General features: G+C 41.2%; 1 protein-coding gene across 1 annotated transcript in view; it reads right to left on the reverse strand.

Moving 5' to 3' along the window:
- The window catches only part of Karybeta3 (karyopherin beta 3), a 180,963-nt gene that overhangs the window by 35,080 nt on the left and 121,393 nt on the right, over positions 1 to 24,490 (reverse strand). The window contains exons 7-9 of the mRNA XM_071683770.1: positions 20,423 to 20,662; positions 12,861 to 13,040; positions 307 to 426 (exon numbers count right to left, since the gene is read on the reverse strand). Coding sequence (XP_071539871.1) covers positions 307 to 426; positions 12,861 to 13,040; positions 20,423 to 20,662 — 540 coding nt within the window. The remainder of the gene's footprint in view (positions 1 to 306; positions 427 to 12,860; positions 13,041 to 20,422; positions 20,663 to 24,490) is intronic.

Raw genomic sequence — 24,490 nt, forward strand, 5'->3', positions numbered from 1 at the left:
ATGTAAGGCCTAGAGAGGAAACAAGTGCTAGTTTTGGTACACCCAGCCTTCTGCCTGACTATGCAAATATTGTTTTTTTCACTGAGAAAACTTTGTGTAACAGGAATCCTATTTTCCTAACTGAGTGTCTGTCAACCAGAAAACAAAGCAATCCTCATTACCTTGGAAATTTCTTAACCAAAAAATATCTGTACAAGCCTACTGGGTTAAGTGCAGTTACTTTCTCTATAAGTGACAAAACTTGCCTTGTTTTACATGCAAATACATTAAGATAAAATACTTCACCTTTAGTCATTCAAAACTTACCTCTTTAAACTTTGCAGCAAGAATGCTCTCCAGCTTAGCAATAATTGTAGGAAGGTAAGTAGTGAGGATGTTCTTTGGGCAAACTTCTGAGAAGTTAACGAGAGCTGCTCCTGCATGAGCCTGTTTAATGATAAAAAAACATCTGTAAATAGCTACAGTATATTTCGTCGATAATACCTATCTTTTCCATGCTCTCTTTGTGCATATGGAAAGAATGAGAAAGGAGAAGTTTAATGAGAAGAAATATGTATCAGTAGTGGTGAGGACAAGGAGAAAGGATAGGCTAACTCAGAGACGAAAGAATAGAATAATAAAGGTTTTGAGTGCTCAAGGCTTGAGCATGCACAAAGCTGTAAAGGGTACAGGGGACAAAGTGAAATGGGTGATGTAAAAAGGCATCACAGAAAGGTCTGTGGGGGCCAGGTTGTTGATGGGGGCAATGGTTTCCCTGCATTACACTCTTTACTTATGAGCCTCTTTTCCAAGCTCACTTACTCTCACCATGCTAATTTCACCCATACCAAGTCTCTTTTGCACATGTATCAATTAATAAGTAATCCAGTAATGTCTAATTACCATCTTTTCTACTCATCTTAATACACCTGTCGATGTTCCTCTTTCTGAAACAGCTGTCACTTATAATGCCTTTTATAATGATAAAGCAAATTATGATTAGATTCTCATCATATTCAAGCCAATGATGGCCACCTTGCATATATGTAATGCAGTATGGTCAATTTCTTAATGTGCCATAAAGTGAGATTTACCTAACTTGAAAATGCTGAAACAGGTAATATAATGGCCAAACACATCAACAATTACAAATATCTCATATCGAAATACATAAACTTACTTTGGAAGGCTTGATAAACCATTCATTCCAAACCCATCCTATTCCACCACTATATGTCACAATCACCCATCATCAGCATTCTCGGCAAGAAACATTACCTATTTGAGTTATCAACACAGAACTATGCTTCAGAAAAAAAAAGGCTTAAAGGCAGGGAGGAAAAAGTGTTCCTTTGAGGGTACCATTGTTTCTGGACATGAAGCAAAGCTGGTGTACACCGTTCTGTGGTCAGAGAGTATGTGTAATGACTGACACACGTTTTAACATGTATCATAACATTGTTGATCCACCACTACCTAAGGAACAAGGTTACACTTGCCTGTCACTACCTTAAGAAAAAAGGTTGCATCTGGGGAACAGATAGTGGTGTAGTAGTTGAATGACTGGATCTAAAGCCATGCTATAGGAGTGAAAGTGGGATATTCTGGTTGATTCTGATGTGGATATCTTACCAATATAGTCCCATCCTAAGTGCATTAGTAAGATATCTTACAAATACATTCCCAACATGTTTTCTATTTCTATTTGGTTAGGCTAAGGACATTATCATTTGTTTCTACTTTTTATGTTCTTCATTTCATGAGAAATAGTCTTTTCAATTTACTATTTCTGTATCTAAGATGTACTTCAGTGCTTGGGAAACTAACCTGGTGAGATCTCTAGGCAACATACCCAAGCTTTTTCATTTCATGGATTATGAATCCTCTCTTACTTTATGTCAAACACAGTTCAGTAAGCTGACATGATCACAGTTTTGGCATTCTGAATAAAATACAGTTATTTTGGTATACTTTAGCTAATACAGACATATTTCTGAATTGTCAGTACCATCTCTACCTATTTTCTGTCCTACTCTTCTTAATATGTCAATGACATCAACTCATGCATTAAGAAAAATATCATTTATTTATTTTTGCTCTGTCGCTGTCTCCCACGCTAGCGAGGTAGCGCAAGGAAACAGACGAAACAATGGCCCAACCCACCCAAATACACATGTACATACATACATGTCCACACATACAAATATACATACCTATACATCTCAACGTATATATATATTATTATTTTATTATTTTGCTTTGTCGCTGTCTCCCGCGTTTGCGAGGTAGCGCAAGGAAACAGACGAAAGAAATGGCCCAACCCACCCCCATACACAATGTATATACATACACGTCCACACACGCAAATATACATACCTATACATCTCAATGTACACATATACATACACATACATATATACCCATGCACACAATTCACACTGTCTACCTTTATTCATTCCCATCGCCACCTCGCCACACATGGAATACCATCCCCTCCCCCCTCATGAGTGCGAGATAGCACTAGGAAAAGACAACAAAGGCCCCATTCGTCTGCCTTTTTTATTCCCATCGCCACCCCGCCAAACATTAAATAACAACCCCCATGTGCACAAGGTGGCACTAGGAAAAGACAACAGAGGCCACATTCGCTCACACTCAGTCTCTCGCTGTCATGTAATAATGCACTGAAACCACAGCTCCCTTTCCACATCTAGGCCCCACAGAACTTTCCATGGTTTACCCCAGACACTTCACATGCCCTGGTTCAATCCACTGACAGCACGTCGGCCCCAGTATACCACATTGTTGCAATTCACTCTATTCCTTGCACGCCTTTCACCTTCCTGCATACTTGGGCCCTGATTACTCATAATCTTTTTCACTCCATCTTTCCACTTCCAATTTGGTCTCCCACTTCTCGTTCCTTCCACCTCTGACATACATATCCTCTTGGTCAATCTTTCGTCACTCATTCTCTCCATGCCACCAAACCATTTCAAAACACCCTTTTCTGCTCTCTCAACCACACTCTTTTTATTACCACACATCTCTCTTACCCTATTATTACTTACTCAATCAAACCACCTGACACCACATATTGTCCTCAAACATTTCATTTCCAGCACATCCAGTCTCCTCCGCACAACTCTATCTATAGCCCACACCTTGCAACCATACAACATTGTTGGAACCACTATTCCTTCAAAAATACCTTTTTTTGCTTTCTGAGATAATGTTCTCGACTACCACACATTCTTCAACGCTCCCAGAACTTTCGCATCCTCCCCCACCCTATGATTCACTTCCGCTTCCATGGTTCGATCCGCTGCCAAATCCACTCCCAGAAATCTAAAACACTTCACTTCCTCCAGTTTTTCTCCTCAACCCTACTGTACCTAATAACCTTGCTCTTATTCACATTTACTCTCAGCTTTCTTCTTTCACACACTTTACCAAACTCAGTCACCAGCTTCTGCTGTTTCTCACACAAATCAGCCACCAGCGCTGTATGATCAGCAAACAACAATTGATTCACTTCCTGAGCTCTCTCATTCACAACAGACTGCATACTTGCCCCCTCTTTCCAAAATTCTTGCATTCACCTCCCTAACAAACCCATCCATAAACAAATTAAACAACCATGGAGACATCACACACCCCTGCTGCAAACCAACATTCACTCAGAACCAATCACATTCCCCTCTTCCTACACGTACACATGCCTTACATCCTCGATAAAACCTTTTCACTGCTTCTAACAACTTGCCCCCCCCCACACCATATATTCTTAATACCTTCCAAAGAGCATCTCTATCAACTCTATCATATGCCTTCTCCAGATCCATAAATGCTACATACAAATCCATTTGCTTTTCTAAATATTTCTCACATACATACCTAATAACCTCGCTCTTATTCACTTTTAGTCTCGGCTTTCTTCTTTCACACACTTTACCAAACTCAGTTACCAGCTTCTGCAGTTCCTCACATGAATCAGCCACCAGCGGTGTATCATCAGTGAAGAACAACTGACTCACTTCCTAAGCTCTCTCATCCACAACAGACTGCATACTTGCCCCTCTTTCCAAAACTCTTGCATTCACCTCCCTAACAACCCCATCCATAAACAAATTAAACAACCATGGAGACATCTCACACCCCTGCCACAAAACAACATTCACTCAGAACCAATCACTTTCCTCTATTCCTACACGTACACATGCCTTACATTCTCGATAAAAACTTTTCACTGCTTCTAACAATTAGCCTCCCACACCATATATTCTTAATACCTTCCACAGAGCATCTCTATCAACTCTATCATATGCCTTCTCCAGATCCATAAATGCTACATACAAATTCATTTCCTTTTCTAAGTATTTCTCACACAAATACTTCAAAGCAAACACCTGATCCACACATCCTCTACCACTTCAGAAACCACACTGCTCTTCCCCAATCTGATGCTCTGTACATGCCTTCACCCTCTCAATCAACATCCTCCCATATAATTTCCCAGGAAGACTCAACAAACTTATATCTCTGTATTCTGAGCACTCACTTTTATCCCCTTTGCCTTTGTACAATGGCACTATGCAAGCATTTCGCCAATCCTCAGGCACCTCACCATGAGTCATATATACATTAAATAACCTTACCAACCAGTCAACAATACAGTCACCCCCTTTTTTTAATAAATTCCACTGCAATACCATCCAAACCCGCTGCCTTGCTGGCTTTCATCTTCCTCAATAGCTTTTACTACCTCTTCTCTGTTTACCAAATCATTCTCCCTAGCCCTCTCACTTTGCACACCACCTCGACCATAACACCCTATATCTGCCACTCTATCATCAAACACATTCAACAAACCTTCAAAATACTCACTCCATCTCCTCCTCACATCACCACTACTTGTCATCACCTCCCCATTAGCCCCTTCACTGAAGTTCCCATTTGTTCCCTTGTCTTACGCGCTTTATTAACCTCCTTCCAAAACATCTTTTTATTCTCCCTAAAATCTAATGATACTCTCTCACCCCAACTCTCATTTGCCCTCTTTTTCACCTCTTGCACCTTTCTCTTGATCTCCTGCCTCTTTCTTTTATACATCTCCCACTCATTTGCATTATTTCCCTGCAAAAATCGTCCAAATGCCTCTCTCTTCTCTTTCACTAATAATCTTACTTCTTCATCCCACCACTCACTACCCTTTCTAATCTGCCCACCTCCCACGCTTCTCATGTCACAAGCATCCCTTGTGCAAGCAACCACTGCTTCCTGAAATACATCCCATTCCTCCCCCACTCCCCTTACCTCCTTTTTTCTCACCTTTTTCCATTCTGTACTCAGTCTTTCCTCCATTCTGTAATCAGTCTCACACAAGTCTCCTTCCCAAGCTCACCTACTCTCACCACTCTTCACCCCAATATTCTCTCTTCTTTTCTGAAAACCTCTACAAATCTTCACCTTCACTTCCACGAGATAATGATCAGACATCCCTCCAGTTGCACCTCTCAGCACATTAACATCAAAAACCCTCTCTTTCGTGTGCCTATCAATTAACACGTAATCCAATAATGCTCTCTGGCCATCTCTCCTACTTACAAACATATACTTATGTGTATCTCTCTTTTTAAACCTGGTATTCCCAATCATCAGTCCTTTTTCAGCACACGAATCAACAAGCTCTTCATCATTTCCATTTACAACACTGAACACCCAATGTACACCAATTATTCCCTCAACTGCCACATTACTCACCTTTGCATTCAAATCACCCACCACTATAACCCGGTGTCGAGCATCAAAACTACTAACACACTCACTCAGCTGTTCCCAAAACACTTGCCTCTCAGGATCTTTCTTCTCATGCCCAGGTGCATATGCACCAACAATCACCCTTCTCTCTCCATCCACTTTCAGTTTTACCTAAATCAATAGAAATCACCCTTCTCTCTCCATCCACTTTCAGTTTTACCCAAATCAATATAGAGTTTACTTTCTTACACTCTATCACATACTCCCACCACTCCTGTTTCAGGAGTAGTGCTACTCCTTCCCTCGCTCTTGTCCTCTCACTAACCCCTGACTTTACTCCCAAGACATTTCCAAACCACTCTTCCCCTTTACCCTTGAGCTTCGTTTCACTCAGAGCCAAAACATCCAGGTTCCTTTCCTCAAACATACTACATATCTCGTTTTTTCTCATCTTCGTTACATCCACACATTTAGACACCCCAATCTGAGCCTTCAAGGAGGATGAGCAATCCCTGTGTGACTCCTTCTTCTGTTTCCCCTTTTAGAAAGTGAAAATACAAAGAGGGGAGGGTTTCTAGCCCCCCGCTCCCGTCCCCTTCAGTCACCTTCTACGACACGTGAGGAATGCATGGGAAGTATTCTTTCTCCGCTATCCCCAGGGATTAAAAAAAATTCTGTGTAGAATAAATATATGAAAAATACAATTTACCATGTTGTTTTATCATTACAATTTGAATGTTTTTAAGCAAAGGTGGGTGGTAGCTACATAAACATTCCATTTCCATTTTCCATGTATTAAGTATGAATCTTTTCAGATGAACTGTGGAGAAATCTTTTTTCATACTGGATCACTGTTTTCTGCATCAGCACCGAGACAGATGAAGAAAGACACATCCACTCACATAATCATTTCCATACATATACAAACATACACGTACATATACTACTATGTACACAGATACATATATAAATGACAGCTGGAGACTGAGTGTAAATGAATGTGGCCTTTGTGTGTTGTGTGTGTGTGTAAGTGTGCTATTTCATGTGGGGTGGTGCCAGGAATAGATGAAGGCAGCAAGTATTAATATGGACATGTGTATATATGTATATGTCTGTGTACGTATACATTGAAAAGTATATGTAAGTATGTGTGCGTGTATGGGCATTTATGTATTTATCTTTATCTATTTATTTTGCTTTGTCGCTGTCTCCTGCATTAGCGAGGTAGCGTAAGGAAACAGATGAAAGAAATGGCCCAACCCACCCACATACACATGTATATACATACACATCCACACACGCACATATACATACCTATACATCTCAACGTATAAATATATATATACACACACAAACATATATACACATGTACATAATTCATACTGCCTGCCTTTATTCATTCCCATCACCACCCCGCCACACATGAAATAACAACCCCCTCCCCCCAAATGTGCGCAAGGTAGCGCTAGGAAAAGACAACATAGGCCACATTCGTTCACACTCAGTCTCTAGCTGTCATGTAATAATGCACTGAAACCACAGCTCCCATTCCACATCTAGGCCCCACACAACTTTCCATGGTTTACCCCAGACGCTTCATATGCCCTGGTTCAATCCATTGAGAGCACGTCGACCCCGGTATATCACATCGTTCCAATTCACTCTATTCCTTGCATGCCTTTCACCCTCCTCCATGTTCAGGCCCCAATCACTCACAATCTTTTCCACTCCATCCCTCCACCTCCAATTAGGTCTCCCACTTCTCCTCGTTCCCTCCACCTCTGACACATATATCCTCTTGGTCAATCCTTCCTCACTCATTCTCTCCATGTGACCAAACCATTCCCAAACACCCTCTTCTGCTCTCTCAACCACACACTTTTTATTACCACACATCTCTCTTACCCGATTATTACTTACTCGATCAAACCACCTCACACCACATATTGTCCTCAAACATCTCATTTCCAGCACATCCACCCTCCTGCGCACAACTCTATCCATAGTCCACGCCTCGCAACCATACAACATTGTTGGAACCACTATTCCTTCAAACATACCCATTTTTGCTTTCCGAGATAATGTTCTCGACTTCCACACATTCTTCAAGGCTCCCAGAACTTTCGCCCCCTCCCCCACCCTATGATTCACTTCTGCTTCCATGGTTCCATCTGCTGCCAAATCCACTCCCAGATATCTATAACATTTCACTTCCTCCAGTTTTTCTCCATTCAAACTTACCTCCCAATTGACTTGGCCCTCAACACTACTGTACCTAATAACCTTGCTCTTATTCACATTTACTCTCAACTTCCTTCTTTCACACATTTTACCAAACTCAGTTACCAGCTTCTGCAGTTTCTAACATAAATCAGCCACCAGCACAGTATCATCAGCGAACAACAACTGACTCACTTCCCAAGCTCTTTCATCCACCACAGACAGCATACTTGCCCCTCTTTCCAAAACTCTTGCATTCACCTCCCTAACAACCCCATCCATAAACAAATTAAGCAACCATGGAGACATATGAGGGGGGAGAGTGTTGTTATTCCATGTGTGGTGGGGTGGCGATGGGAATGAATAAAGGCAGACAGTTTGAATTATGTATATGGGTATATATGTATATGTCTGTGTGTGTATATATATGTATACATTGAGATGTATAGGTATGTATATGTGCTGTGTGTGGACGTGTATGTACATACATGTGTATGTGGGTGGGTTGGGCCATTCTTTCGTCTGTTTCCTTGCTCATCCTCCTCGAAGGCTCAGATTGGGGTGTCTAAATGTGTGTGGATGTAACCAAGATGAGAAAAAAGGAGAGATAGGTAGTACGTTTGAGGAAAGGAACCTGGATGTTTTGGCTCTGAGTGAAACGAAGCTCAAGGGTAAAGGGGAAGAGTGGTTTGGGAATGTCTTGGGAGTAAAGTCAGGGGTTAGTGAGAGGACAAGTGCAAGGGAAGGAGTAGCACCACTCCTGAAACAGGAGTTGTGGGTGTATGTGATAGAGTGTAAGAAAGTAAATTCTAGACTGATATGGATAAAACTGAAAGTGGATGAAGAGAGATGGGTGATTATTGGTGCATATGCACCTGGGCATGAGAAGAAAGATCATGAGAGGCAAGTGTTTTGGAAGCAGCTGAATGAGTGTGTTAGTGGTTTTGATGCACAAGACCGGGTTATAGTGATGGGTGATTTGAATGCAAAGGTGAGTAATGTGGCAATTGAGGGAATAATTGGTATAAATGGGGTGTCCAGTGTTGTAAATGGAAATGGTGAACAGCTTGTAGATTTATGTGCCGAAAAAGGACTGGTGATTGGGAATACCTGGTTAAAAAAGCGAGATATACATAAGTATACGTATGTAAGTAGGAGAGATGGCCAGGGAGCGTTATTGGATTACGTGTTAATTGACAGGCGTGCAAAAGAGAAACTTTTGGATGTTAATGTGCTGAGAGGTGCAACTGGAGGGATGTCTGATCATTATCTTGTGGAGGCTAAGGTGAAGATTTGTAGGGGTTTTCAGAAAAGAAGAGAGAATGTTGGGGTGAAGAGAGTGGTGAGAGTAAGTGAGCTTGGGAGGGAGACTTGTGTGAGGAAGTACCAGGAGAGACTGAGTACAGAATGGAAAAAGGTGAGAAAAAAGGAGGTAAGGGGAGTGGGGGAGGAATGGGATGTATTTAGGGAAGCAGTGATGGCTTGCGCAAAAGATGCTTCTGGCATGAGAAGCGTAGGAGGTGGGTTGATTAGAAAGGGTAGTGAGTGGTGGGATGAAGAAGTAAGATTATTAGTGAAAGGGAAGAGAGAGGCATTTGGATGATTTTTGCAGGGAAAAAATGCAAATGAGTGGGAGATGTATAAAAGAAAGAGGCAAGAGGTGAAGAGAAAGGTGCAAGAGGTGAAAAAGAGGGCAAATGAGAGTTGGGGTGAGAGGGTATCATTAAATTTTAGGGAGAATAAAAAGTTGTTTTGGAAGGAGGTAAATAAAGTGCATAAGATAGGGGAGCAAATGGGAACTTCAGTGAAGGGGGCTAATGGGGAGGTGATAACAAGTAGTGGTGATGTGAGAAGGAGATGGAGTGAGTATTTTGAAGGTTTGTTGAATGTGTTTGATGATAGAGTGGCAGATATAGGGCATTTTGGTCGAGGTGGTGTGCAAAGTGAGAGGGTTAGGGAAAATGATTTGGTAAACACAGAAGAGGTAGTAAAAGCTTTGCGGAAGATGAAAGCCGGCAAGGCAGCAGGTTTGGATGGTATTGCAGTGCAATTTATTAAAAAAGGGGGTGACTGTATTGTTGACTGATTGGTAAGGTTATTTAATGTATATATGATTCATGGTTAGGTGCCTGAGGATTGGTGGAATGCTTGCATAGTGCCATTGTACAAAGGCAAAGGGGATAAGAGTGAGTGCTCAAATTACAGAGGTATAAGTTTGTTGAGTATTCCTGGTAAATTATATGGGAGGGTATTGATTGAGAGGGTGAAAGCATGTACAGAGCATCAGATTGGGGGAGAGCAGTGTGGTTTCAGAAGTGGTAGAGGTTGTGTGGATCAGGTGTTTGCTTTGAAGAATGTATGTGAGAAATACTTAGAAAAGCAAGTGGATTTGTATGTAGCATTTATGGATCTGGAGAAGGCATATGATAAAGTTGATAGAGATGCTCTGTGGAAGGTATTAAGAATATATGGTGTGGGAGGCAAGTTGTTAGAAGCAGTGAAAAGTTTTTATTGAGGATGTAAGGCATGTGTACGTGTAGGAAGAGAGGAAAGTGATTGGTTCTCAGTGAATGTAGGGTTTGCGGCAGGGGTGTGTGATGTATCCATGGTTGTTTAATTTGTTTATGGATGGAGTTGTTAGGGAGGTGAATGCAAGAGTTTTGGAAAGAGGGGCAAGTATGCAGTCTGTTGTGGATAAGAGAGCTTGGGAAGCGAGTCAGTTGTTGTTCGTTGATGATACAGCGCTGGTGGCTGATTCATGTGAGAAACTGCAAAAGCTGGTGACTAAGTTTAGTAAAGTGTGTGAAAGAAGAAAGTTAAGATTAAATGTGAATAAGAGCAAGGTTATTAGGTATAGTAGGGTTGAAGGTCAAGTCAATTGGGAGGTAAGTTTGAATGGAGAAAAACTGGAGGAAGTAAAGTGTTTTAGATATCTGGGAGTGGATCTGGCAGCGGATGGAACCATGGAAGTGGAAGTGAATCATAGGGTGGGGGAGGGGGCAAAAATTCTGGGAGCCTTGAAAAATGTGTGGAAGTCGAGAACATTATCTCGGAAAGCAAAAATGGGTATGTTTGAAGGAATAGTGATTCCAACACTGTTGTATGGTTGCGAGGTGTGGGCTATGGATAGAGTTGTGTGCAGGAGGGTCGATGTGCTGGAAATGAGATGTTTGAGGACAATATGTGGTGTGAGGTGGTTTGATCGAGTATGTAATGTAAGGGTAAGAGAGATGTGTGGAAATAAAAAGAGTGTGGTTGAGAGAGCAGGAGAGGGTGTTTTGAAATGGCTTGGTCAGATGGAGAGAATGAGTGAGGAAAGATTGACCAAGAGGATATATGTGTCAGAGGTGGAGGGAACGAGGAGAACTGGGAGACCAAATTGGAGGTGGAAAGATGGAGCGAAAAAGATTTTGAGTGATCGGGGCCTGTCAGTGGATTGAACCAGGGCATGTGAAGCGTCTGGGGTAAACCATGGAAAGTTGTGTGGGGCCTGGATGTGGAAAGGGAGCTGTGGTTTCGGTGCATTATTATATGACAGCTAGAGACTGAGTGTGAACAAATGGGGCCTTTGTTGTCTTTTCCTAGCGCTACCTCGCACACATGAGGGGGGAGGGGGTTGTTATTCCATGTGTGGCGGGGTGGCTATGGGAATAAATAAAGGCAGACAGTATGAATTATGTCAATGTGTATATATGTATATGTATGTGTGTGTATATATATATATATATATGTGTACATTGAGATGTATAGGTATGTATATGTGCGTGTGTGGACGTGTATGTACATACATGTGTATGTGGGTAAGTTGGTCCATTCTTTCGTCTGTTTCCTTGCCCTACCTCGCTAACGCGGGAGATAGCAACAAAGCAAAATAAAAAAAAATAAAATAAATATATATACATGTATATGTTGAAATATATAGGTACGTATATGTGTGTGTGGAAGTGTATGTATATACATGTGTATGTGGATGGGTTGGGCCATTCTTTCGTCTGTTTCCTTGCGCTACCTCGCTGACTCAGGAGACAGCGACAAAGTATAATAAAAATATATAAATAACATATTCATACTTGCTGCCTTTATCTATTCCTGTCGTCACCCCGCCACACATGAAATATTTCAAGGTATGTTTACATATTCTTACAAAAGACAAATCTTGTAAGTTTCAGTAAAATTTCATTTGTGGGGGCTGAATGAGTGTGGATTTTTCATATAATTTGCAAGAGCAAGGTGCTGATGGTTTTGTGTTTCATTGTATCAAGGAAGGAATGCCAGTCTGCTGTTTGCCTTTCAGTGAACAGGTTTATGATGGCCCTGTTTGGAGTTTGGGTTTATCATATGATCTCCAATTCTCTAAACATGTTTCTTCTTCATTTGGTTTGCAACCTCCTTGGCAATGTTTGGGTTATAATGTTCTTTATGCTTTACAGTATGCACTTTTAGGTGGCTTGGCTGGTAGTAATGATAAAGAGTAAGACAGAACTGTATGGGAATGGAGAATCCTTGATGATAAAGTTTAGGAGCTTGGATTCCATGTGGGCATTGTGTGAATACTGGCCAATCTACTTTCTGACAGTTTGTGTATGTTTTTGATGGCTGTGCAGATTGGGTGGGTTAGGTGAGGTGTTATATGAATGGGTATATCACTGAATGAGTTCCACCAGATCTCTCATGTCCTGGAACCTAAAAATCAAACCATCTCACACTGCAACTGGACGCTTCTACAATACATCTACGGAAAAATTGATGATGTATGCACACAAAAGCTGTTGAACATACTTGAACTAATGACCAGGAATTAATGACACACCAGTTAAAGCTTTTCCAGGAAAAGTGTAAGAAAACAATTAAATCATAAGCACAGACATTAAGAGAAATAAAAAAAAGTAACATTCACTCACCTGAACTCTAGGGTTTACCCCATCATCCATAACATGTAAAAGCCCAGGAACAACAATTTCATGGAATTTTTTCTGGAAAATTGGTGCAAAGTCTGATGCCATCTGACCAATTGCATTGCAAGCAGCATAACGAACTCTAGGATGAGGATCTTGTAAAAATCTGATAACAGCATCCATGATCTGGAAAGCAAGATTTTCAACTTCAAATATCCAATGCTTTTGATTTTCTTCTCTGCCTATACTTTCATCTTCATTAATTACAATAATCTAAATGTTAGTTTTTTTTTTTTTTTTTTTTTTTGCTTTGTCGCTGTCTCCCGCGTTTGCGAGGTAGCGCAAGGAAACAGACGAGAGAAATGGCCCAACCCACCCCCATACACATGTATATACATACGTCCACACACGCAAATATACATACCTACACAGCTTTCCATGGTTTACCCCAGACGCTTCACATGCCCCGATTCAATCCACTGACGGCACGTCAACCCCGGTATACCACATCGCTCCAATTCAATCTATTCCTTGCCCTCCTTTCACCCTCCTGCATGTTCAGGCCCCGATCACACAAAATCTTTTTCACTCCATCTTTCCACCTCCAATTTGGTCTCCCTCTTCTCCTCGTTCCCTCCACCTCCGACACATATATCCTCTTGGTCAATCTTTCCTCACTCATTCTCTCCATGTGCCCAAAACATTTCAAAACACCCTCTTCTGCTCTCTCAACTACGCTCTTTTTATTTCCACACATCTCTCTTACCCTTACGTTACTTATTGATCAAACCACCTCACACCACACATTGTCCTCAAACATCTCATTTCCAGCACATCCATCCTCCTGCGCACAACTCTATCCATAGCCCACGCCTCGCAACCATACAACATTGTTGGAACCACTATTCCTTCAAACATACCCATTTTTGCTTTCCGAGATAATGTTCTTGACTTCCACACATTCTTCAAAGCTCCCAGAATTTTCGCCCCCTCCCCCACCCTATGATCCACTTCCGCTTCCATGGTTCCATCCGCTGCCAGATCCACTCCCAGATATCTAAAACACTTCACTTCCTCCAGTTTTTCTCCATTCAAACTCAACTCCCAATTGACTTGACCCTCCACCCTACTGTACCTAATAACCTTGCTCTTATTCACATTAGTAATTTAAATTATTTATTTATACTTATCATACTTTGTTGCTGTCTCCCGCGTTAGCGAGGTAGCACAAGAAAACAGACGAAAGAATGGCCCAACCCACCCACATACACGTATATAAATACACAGCCACACAGGCACCTATACATGTATACATATATATACATACAAAGACATATACATACATACAGATGTACATAATTCATACTTGCTGCCTTTATTCATTCCTGTCACCACCCCGCCACACATGAAATGACAACCCCCTCCCCCTGCATGCGCGTGAGGTAGCGCTAGGAAAAGACAACAAAGGCCACATACTACACTGACATCTTTAAAAGTAAGATCTTTTAAATATGTAATGATACTACTCTCTTGCAATGTTTCACTCCTTAGATACGTTTTGTCATTTCTTCATGTTTTTAAGAAGAAAAGCATATTAATATTCAAGGATCACTATAATTCCTAATTCAAGTAAGTTATCTATTCCATTAACTGTCAGATCTTTAAACCAGAAACCAATTTCCTTTATAGCTTTTTCTGTTCTGATAACTAATTGCTTCCCCACCTTTGCAAGGTAGCGTCAGGAACACACAAACAATGGCCTCATCTGCACATATCTACTTTCTCACTCATGAGCTAAACGGCACCTATTATCCACAGACTACCCTAAGTTTCAAATCACTACTTCATTAGCCTTGCTCCAAGCCACTTAGAGCATGTAACCTGATATACCACAATGATCCAATTCATTCTATCAAAAGCTCATCATTAACCCTCTTCATTACTGATGCCACATTACTCTCCATCCCCCTTCCTCTCTCTCTCTCTCCCCCACACAGACAAACACACATCTTCAATTCTTTCTTTCCCATGTCTCAACTATTTCAGAATGCCCTGGTGCCTTCTCTTTATCAAACTGTAATTACTACCACACTGGTTTCTTTCACATCATTTCTTACATGACCATACATCATCCACAGGCACTTCATTTCCAGTGTCCAATTCCTTTCTTTCTTTAGCTTTCAAAGCTGGCAAGGCAGCGGGTTTGGATGGTACTGCAATGGAATTTATCAAAAAGGGGGACGACTGTGTTGTTGACTGGTTGGTAAGGATATTCAATGTATGTATGGCTCACAGTAAAGTACCTGAGGATTGGCGGTATAGTGCCATTATACAAAGGCAAAGAGGATAAAGTTGAGTATTCAAATTACAAAGGCTTAAGTTTGTTGAGTATTCCTGTGAAATTATATGGGACGGTATTGATTGAGAGGGTGAAGGCATGTACAGAGCATCAGATTGGGGAAGGGCAGTATGGTTTCAGAAGTGGTAGAGGATGTGCGGATCAGGTGTTTGCTTTGAAAAATGTATGTGAGAAATACTTAGAAAAACAAATGGATTTGTACGTAGCATTTATGGATCTGGAAAAGGCAAATGATAAGAGGTGATAGAGATGCTCTGTGGAAGGTACTAAGAGTATATGGTGTGGGAGGCAAGTTGTCAGAAGCAGTGAAAAGCTTTTATCGAGGATGTAAGGCATGTGTACGAGTAGAAAGAGAGGAAAGTGATTGGTTCTCAGTGAATGCTGGTTTGCGGCAGGGGTGCGTGATGTCTCCATGGTTGTTTAATTTGTTTATGGATGGGGTTGTTAGGGAGGTGAATGCAAGAGTTTTGGAGAGAGGGGCAAGTATGCAGTCTGTTGTGGATGAGAAGGCTTGGGAAGAAAGTCAGTTGTTGTTCGCTGATGATACAGCGCTGATGGTGATTCAGGTGAGAAACTGCAGAAGCTGGTAACTGAGTTTGGTAAAGTGTGTGAAAAAAGAAAGCTGAGAGTAAATGTGAATAAGAGCGAGGTTATTAGGTACAGTAGGGTTGTGGGACAAGTCAATTGAGAGGTAAGTTTGAATGGAGAAAAATTGGAGGAAGTGAAGTGTTTTAGATATCTGGGAGTGGATCTGTCAGTGGATGGAACCATGGAAGCAGAAGTGAGTCACAGGGTGGGGGAGGGGGTGAAACTTCTGGGAGCGTTGAAAAAGTGTGGATGGCGAGAACATTATCTCGGAAAGCAAAAATGGGTATGTTTGAAGGAATAGTGGTTCCGACAATATTATATGGTTGCGAGGTGTGGGCTATAGATAGGGTTGTGCGGAGGAGGGTGGATGTGTTGGAAATGAGATGTTTGAGGACAATATGTGGTGTGAGGAGGTTTGATCAAGTAAGTAATGAAAGGGTAACAGAGATGTGTGGTAATAAAAAGAGAGTGGTTGAGAGAGCAGAAGAGGGTGTTTTGAAATGGTTTGGGCACATGGAGAGAATGAGTAAGGAAAGATAGACAAAGAGAATATATGTGTCAGAGGTGGAGGGAATGAGAAGTGGGAGACCAAATTGGAGGTGGAAGGATGGAGTGAAAAAGATTTTAAGTGATCGGGGCCTGAACATGCAGGAAGGTGAAAGGCTTGCAAGGAATAGAGTGAATTGGAACGATGTGGTATGTCGGGGTCGATGTGCATGTGAAGCATCTGGGGTAAAACCATTGAAAGTTTTGTGGGGTCTGGATGTGGAAAGGGAGCTGTGGTTTCGGTGCACCATACATGACGGCTAGAGACTGAGTGTGAACAAATGTGGCATTTGTTGTCTTTTTTTTTTTTTTTTTGCTTTCCGGGATAATGTTCTCGACTTCCACACATTCTTCAATGCTCCCAGAATTTTCGCCACTCCCCACCCTATGATTCACTTCTGCTTCCATGGTTCCATCCGCTGCCAAATCCACTTCCAGATATCTAAAACACTTCACTTCCTCCAGTTTTTCTCCATTCAAACTTACCTGCTAATTGACTTAACCCTCAACCCTACTGTACCTAATAACCTTGCTCTCATTCACATTTATTCTCAGCTTTCTTTTTCACACACTTTACCAAACTCAGTTACCAGCTTCTGCAGTTTTTCACGTGAATCAGCCACCAGCGCTGTATCATCAGCGAACAACAACTGACTCACTTCCCAAGCTCTTTCATACACAACAGACTGCATACTTGCCCCTCTTTCCAAAGCTCTTGCATTCACCTCCCTAACAAACCCATCCATAAACAAATCAAACAACCATGGAGACATCACACACCCCTGCCACAAACATACATTCACTGAGAACCAACCACTTTCCTCTCTTCCTACACGTACACATGCCTTACATCCTTGATAAAAACTTTTCACTGCTGCTAACAACTTGCCTCCCACACCATATATTTTTAATACCTTCCACAGAGCATGTCTATCAACTTTGTCATATGCCTTCTCCAGATCCATAAATGCTACATACAAATCCATTTGCTTTTCTAAGTATTTCTCACATACATTCTTCAAAGCAAACACCTGATCCACACATCCTCTACCACTTCTGAAACCACACTGCTCTTCCCCAATCTCATGCTTTGTACATGCTTTCACCCTCTCAACCAATACCCTCCCATATAGTTTACCAGGAATACTCAACAAACTTATACCTCTGTAATTTGAGCACTCACTTTTATCCCCTTTGCCTTTGTACAATGACACTATGCAAGCATTCCGCCAATCCTCTGGCACCTCATCATGAGTCATACATACATTAAATAACCTTACCAACCAGTCAACGATACAGTCACCACCTTTATTAATAAATTCCACTGCAATACCATCCAAACCTGCTGCCTTGCTGGCTTTCATCTTCTGCTAAGCTTTTACTAACTCTTCTCTGTTTACCAAATCATCTTCCCTAACCCTCTCACTTTGCACATCACCTCGACCAAAACACCCTATATCTGCCACTCAATCATCAAACACATTCAATAAACCTTCAAAATAATCACTCCATCTCCTTCTCACATCACCACTACTTGTTATCACCTCCCCATTAGCCCCCTTCACTGAAGTTCCCATTTGTTCCCTCATCTTACACACTTCATTTACCTCCTTCCAAAACATCTTTTTATTCTCCCCAAAATTTAATGATACTCTCTCACCCCATCTCTCATCTGCCCTCTTTTTCACCTCTTGCACCTTTCTCTTCACCTCCTGCACCTTCCTTTTATACAACTCCCACTCATTTGCATTATTTCCCTGCAAAAATTGTCCAAATGCCTCTCTCTTCTCTTTCACTAATAATCTTACTTCTTCATCCCACCACTCACTACCCTTTCTACTCTACCCACCTTCCACGCTTCTCATGCCACAAGCATCTTCTGTGCAAGCCATCACTGCTTCCCTAAATACATCCCATTCCTCCCCCACTCCCCTTACTTCCTTTGTTCTCACCTTTTTCCCTTCTGTATTCAGTCTCTTCTGGTATTTCCTCACACAAGTCTCCTTCCCAAGCTCACTTACTATCACCACTCTCTTCACCCCAACATTCTCTCTTCTTTTCTGAAAACCTCTACAAATCTTCACCTTCGCCTCCACAAGATAATGATCAGACATCCCTCCAGTTGCACCTCTCGGCACATCAATATTTAAAAGTCTCTCACGCGCCTATCAATTAACACTTAATCCAATAACGCTCTCTGGCCATCTCTCCGACTTACATACGTATACTTATGTATATCTCTTTTTTTAAACCAGGTATTCCCAATCACCAGCCCTTTTTCAGCACATAAATCTACAAGCTCTTCACCAATTCCATTTACAACACTGAACACCCCATGTACACTAATTATTCCCTCAACTGCCACATTACTCACCTTTGCATTCAAATCACCCATCACTACAACCCGGTCTCGTGCATCAAAACTACTAACACATTCACTCAGCTGCTCCCAAAACACTTGCCTCTCATGATCTTTCTTCTCATGCCCAGGTGCATATGCACCAATAATCACCCATCTCTCTCCATCAACTTTCAGTTTTACCCATATCAATCTAGAGTTTACTTTCTTACACTCTATCACATACTCCGACCACTCCTGTTTCTGGAGTAGTGCTACGCCTTCCCTTGCTCTTGTCCTCTCACTAACCCCTGACTTAACTCCCAAGACATTCCCAAACCACTCTTCCCCTTTACCCTTGAGCTTCGTTTCACTCAGAGCCAAAACATCCAGGTTCCTTTCCTCAAACATACTACCTATCTCTCCTTTTTTCTCATCTTGGTTACATCCACACACATTTAGACACCCCAATCTAAGCCTTCGAGGAGGATGAGCACTCCCCACGTGACTCCCTCTGCTTTCCCTTTTAGAAAGTTAAAATACAACGAGGGAAGGGTTTCCAGCCCCCCACTCCCGTCCCCTTTAGTCACCTTCTACGACTCGTAAGGAATGCATAGGAAGTATTCTTTCTCTCCCTAAAATCAAATGATACTCTCTCTCACCCCAACTCTCATTTGCCCTCTTTTTCACCTCTTGCACCTTTCTCTTGACCTCTTGCCTATTTCTTTTATATATCTCCGTCATTTGCACTATTTCCCTGCAAAAACTGTCTAAATGCCTCTCTTCTCTTACACTAATAATCTTACTTCATCCCACCACTCACTACCCTTTCTAATCTGCCCACCTCCCACAGGCATCTTTTGCGCAAGCCATCACTGTTTCCCTAAATACATCCCGTTCCTCCCCCACTCCCCTTACATCATTTGCTCTCACCTTTTCCCATTCTGCACTCAAATCTCTCCTGGTATATTCACAATTGGGGGGACTACTGATTTAAGCAGTTTAACACCCATGGTGATGTCACTCATCCTTTATGCAGGCCCAGCTTCATCATGAACTACATATCCTCCTCCATTCTTTTAAATATACATATACCTTTCTCTCCAGAATAAACTTCTCACTGCATTTAACATTTTTCTACCAACCCCAAACATTTCTAACACCTTCCACAAGGTGTCAGCCCTATTATACAATGTGAATTCTCTAAATCCACCACATACCATTCACTCACTCTTTCCAAGTACTTCTCAAAAAAATTCTACAAAGCAAACACCTAGTCCACACACCTCTTTCCTTTCTTGAAGCCATAACATTTCTCAACAATCATATCACCATTCTCACATACACCTTCCTATATCTATTCAATTAAGTTATAAATCTGTAATCTGAGTATCCACTATTGTTCCCCTTTGTCATTATAGACACACACCAAACTTACAACCTAAAAGTCCTTGGGCATCTCACCATGGATTACAAGAACATTACAAAGCCTGACATACCAATCAACGATACAATTACCCCAGTACTTGAGAAATGCATCTCTAATCCCATCTATTCCAATTACTATAACACACTATCTTATGCATGGCTCTCAGTACCTCCTCCTTTCTATCCTTTATACCATTCACAATGACTCTCTCCATCTACCTGCCATCTTAAGACATACACAACACATCATTGGCCATATCATCCAATTCATCCAAATGATACCGAAATACAATGTGCAGAACAACATACCTGTGGTAACATACCCTCCATCTGCTTGTGGCAACCTTCACCAACAGCAGATATAGCCATGAGAGCAGCATGACGACATTTCCAGTTATCACTCTGTAACATCTGGGACAATGTAGCATTAATATGAGGTAAAACTGTTTTGCCTCCTAGGCCACAAGCTAGACGATCCAAAGATGACTCAGCCACCACAGCATTACTGTCATTATCCTCTTCAGCCTGTTCATCACTTACACTCCATTCCTGTAAAAAAGTTGAAGGGATATATATATATATATAAAATCTGCCAAAGTTTAAAAGTCCATTATTTGCAACCGTGACAAATTCAGAAACATATGAACAAGTAAATATGGAAATGAAGGGGTGCTGGAAACCACTTCTTAAACTAATACATTCATTGTAGGTCCTAAGGTACCAATTTTCATACTTTAGTATTAGTTTTATTCCATTCCCAGCTGAATGGTGAGGATCAGGTCAATAGAGCCTCTAAACATCATGAAAATACACTCTTGATCCATGTACAGTGTGTTAAAAGCAAAATGTGAACTTCCACACTCATAAAAGTGCTTTTTACTATCATCGGTCTCCATTCAAATCATCTCTCTCTATCTATGTCTATATCTACTCAAACAAACTCCATCAACAAACTGCTTCCACAGCATCTGATCCCTATTCAGTCCTCAAACATTTTCATCGGTTCATCTGAATACCCTACTTCTTGTAGGTGGTAGGCTGAATCAAGAGCAATAAAGTGAAATCCAGAATCATCTTCCACCCTCCATGTTAGGATTGCTGGTTGTATTTTGTCTCATCAAAACTGGACTACCAGGCAAGTCCTGCCTTTCTTGTAGAAGCAACATACACCAACTGAAATCTAACTTATTTTCTTCACATAAATTCTCTTGCAAACTGTTGTCTGCATCATCATTTCTAAATGTAATCATAGTAGAGTCTAATAAATTTATGAATCAAGTCCCTTGCATCATGAGGTGCAAAAAATCTTCAAGCTCTGGCCTGACTCTACTGCCAAAGAAAGAGAGGACTTAGACAGTACTAGTGCTAGCTCGTCCCATGACCTTTCCTTCTCTAACAGAATTACCTCTATGTATTAACTATACCAGCATTTGTGGTCTTTCTAGTAACCTCTCTTCAGTTGAACTCTCTGTCAAGTACCTCTCCTTATATCTTACTTCTCTTTGAGAACCAGTTGCCAAAAGGATTTCTCACTAACCCTTTTTTCATATCCAACTAAAATCTCCACTCACAATTCTGATTCAACAATGATGTCTGTGCATTTCCAGCATTAAGACAGCAGTAGCATGCTTTGAGGACTCTGAGCTTCCAAACTTTGATGTTATGTGGTTCAAGTTCTGTCTCCTAACTTTTTACAAACAAAAGTCCACATCAAGGATGGCCCTTAAGTGAAATATGGAGAATTATGAAATGGTAAAAGGAAAAAAAAAAAAAAAGGGAAGGGGGGGGAGAGTATTTACAAACTTTGGAGGAAGTGAAAAACCTGTCCTTTGAAATGTGCCAGGTAATAGTTATTGGGAAAAACAGATGGTAAAGAGCTCCAAAGCTTTGATGTTTAGGGAAGGGAGCAGGTATCAAAAAGGCCCACCTGCGAATGGCTAATAGCCACACAATAATTGTGTGATGCAGCAGTTTGCAGAGTACTGCGTGGTCCATTTTCCCACTTGATACAAGTACAATAAAAAAGTGGACTTATTGAATACACCTCCACGGTTTCATGTGTTTTAGCATCCAAACTCATTTTTCCTTCAATCAAGTTGTGATCAGAGTACAAGGTGTTTGAAATGGTGATGATAAATAGTAAGTCCACAATATTTCATAAAGATTAAGTCTAGGTTTTGCTTCATCTGGCAGGTTGTGTTCTTTGCTGACTGAGGGGGAGTGTGTCACACTGAATAACTCTTACAGTTGTTCATACACTCTACTTGCAGTGTTGGTCGTTTCAGTTAAAATGTTGCTTCCTGTTTGTCTCCATTTTGTTTGTGGTAAGTTGAAAAAGTAGAAGTTGGTAGGAACATTATGCAGAAGGCTCTGAAAACAATGCCAGAGTTGCCCTCAGCCAGTGGCCTGTTAAGGGTGTCACACAAAAGGCTAAGCAGCAGCAATGGAAATCAACAGTTATAGACTCTTTAGCCATGACCACCCCCTTGAGGGAGTTCCCAAAGGGAAAGGGCATCAGAGATATAGAAAGATAGATAGATAAATTGGTTGAAGATAAGTATGACCAGGACTGGGTTTCCGAGGTAATCAAGATATGATTCTGTGTTTCGTATTTGTTTCATTAATACTTGTGGTTTTGCATCTAATGGTCTCTACATTAATGCAATAAGCAGATTTTGGTTTTCAACCCTAAAAATGTGTGTTTCTACTAAATTTGAGGAATTCATGACTTACAATTTGTTGAAGGTTTCTGGAACAGAGGAACAGAGGAAATGAAATGGGTGAGAAGAGGGTGGTGCAAGAGAGAGAGCTTGGAAAAGAGGCTTCTGTAAAGAAATGAAAAAAGAGTATCAGTGTACAAGGGCAAAAGGCAAGAGAAAATTAATGCTGGTTCTAACATTAACTAACATAGTGGGTAAATTGCAGAAACAGTTGAAATTACTGAAGCTATACTCCCTAGAGCACAGACAAGAGATATATCATCATCTGTACATGGAATAACCTTAAAGGCATGGTCCCCAACTTAAATTTGGAAAAAACTTCCCACTGGCATGACACACATGAAAGACTTTGTAAAACACTAACCTTGAAATCCATTAAAGCAATATGGACAATGAGAGAAACCATAAACATTCATGGTCCAGGACTCTTCAATGTCTTGCCTCCAATCATGAGAAACACCATAGGAAGCACAGTAGAGTTTAAATGTGTTGAAGACTCAAGACAAGCACCTACTAAGTGTATCTGAACAGACAGCCTGTGGGAGTTTTGTGGACCTGTGAGCACGCTGCTTCCAACAGTGTCTGTTGGAAGCAGCCCTTTCACCCACATAAGGCTGGAGCTCACTTCCTTACACTTTTTTCACATATTTCCAGATCGTTTCCTTAGATCTCTCTATCTCAAATAAACCCTGAACTATACCCATCAGATATTTTCAAACCATTCTTCTCCTTTTCCCTTAGGCTCTGTTTCACTCTGAGCCTTAACAACCAGGTTCCTCTCCTAAAACATACTACCTATCACTCCCTTCTTATCTTGGTTACACTGACAAACATTTGGACATCTCAGCCTGAGCCTTCGAGAAGGATGAAGACTCCATATTGTTCATTCATCTGTTCCAGTTTTTGGAAAATCAAGAACAAGAAGGTGTTTCCAAGCACTGCTCCCACCTCCTTTAGTCACCATCAACAATATGAAAGTATTTCTTCCATATCCCCGATTGTTTTTCTGGAGCTACCTCGCTGAAATGGGGGGTAGCTGTGCTGTTTCCTGTGGGGTGGGGTGGGGCTGGGAATAGACTGAAGGCAAGCAAGTGTGAGTATGTACATGTAACTGTGTGAAAGGAGAGTTGAGAGTAAATGTGAATAAGAGCAAAGGATATTAGGTTCAGTAAGGTTGAGAGACAAGGTAATTGGGATGTAAGTTTGAATGGAGAAAAATTGGAAAAAGTGAAGAGTTGTAGATATCTGGGAGTGGACTTAGCAGTGAATGGAACCATGGAACCGAAAGTGAGTCACAGGGTGGGGGAGGGGACAAAGGTTCTCAAAGTGAGGAAGAATGTGGAAGGAGAGGAACATTACCTTAGAGAGCAAAAATGGGTATGTTTGAAGGAATAGTAGTTCCAACAATATCAGGGTTGTATGGAGAAGGGTGGATGTGTTGGAAATGAAATGTTTGAGGACTATATGTAGCATGAGGTGGTTTAATTAAGTAATGAAAGGGTAAGAGAGATGTGTGGAAATTAAAAGAATGTGGTTAAAAGAGCAGAAGAGGGTGTGCTGAAATGGTTTGGACATATGGAGAGAATGAGTGAGGAAAGACTGACAAAGATGATATATGTGTCTGAGGTGGAAGGAACAAGGAGAAGCAGGAGACCAA

Source organism: Panulirus ornatus, chromosome 37 (assembly GCF_036320965.1).
Source record: "Panulirus ornatus isolate Po-2019 chromosome 37, ASM3632096v1, whole genome shotgun sequence".
Classification (NCBI taxonomy): Eukaryota; Metazoa; Arthropoda; class Malacostraca; order Decapoda; family Palinuridae; genus Panulirus; species Panulirus ornatus.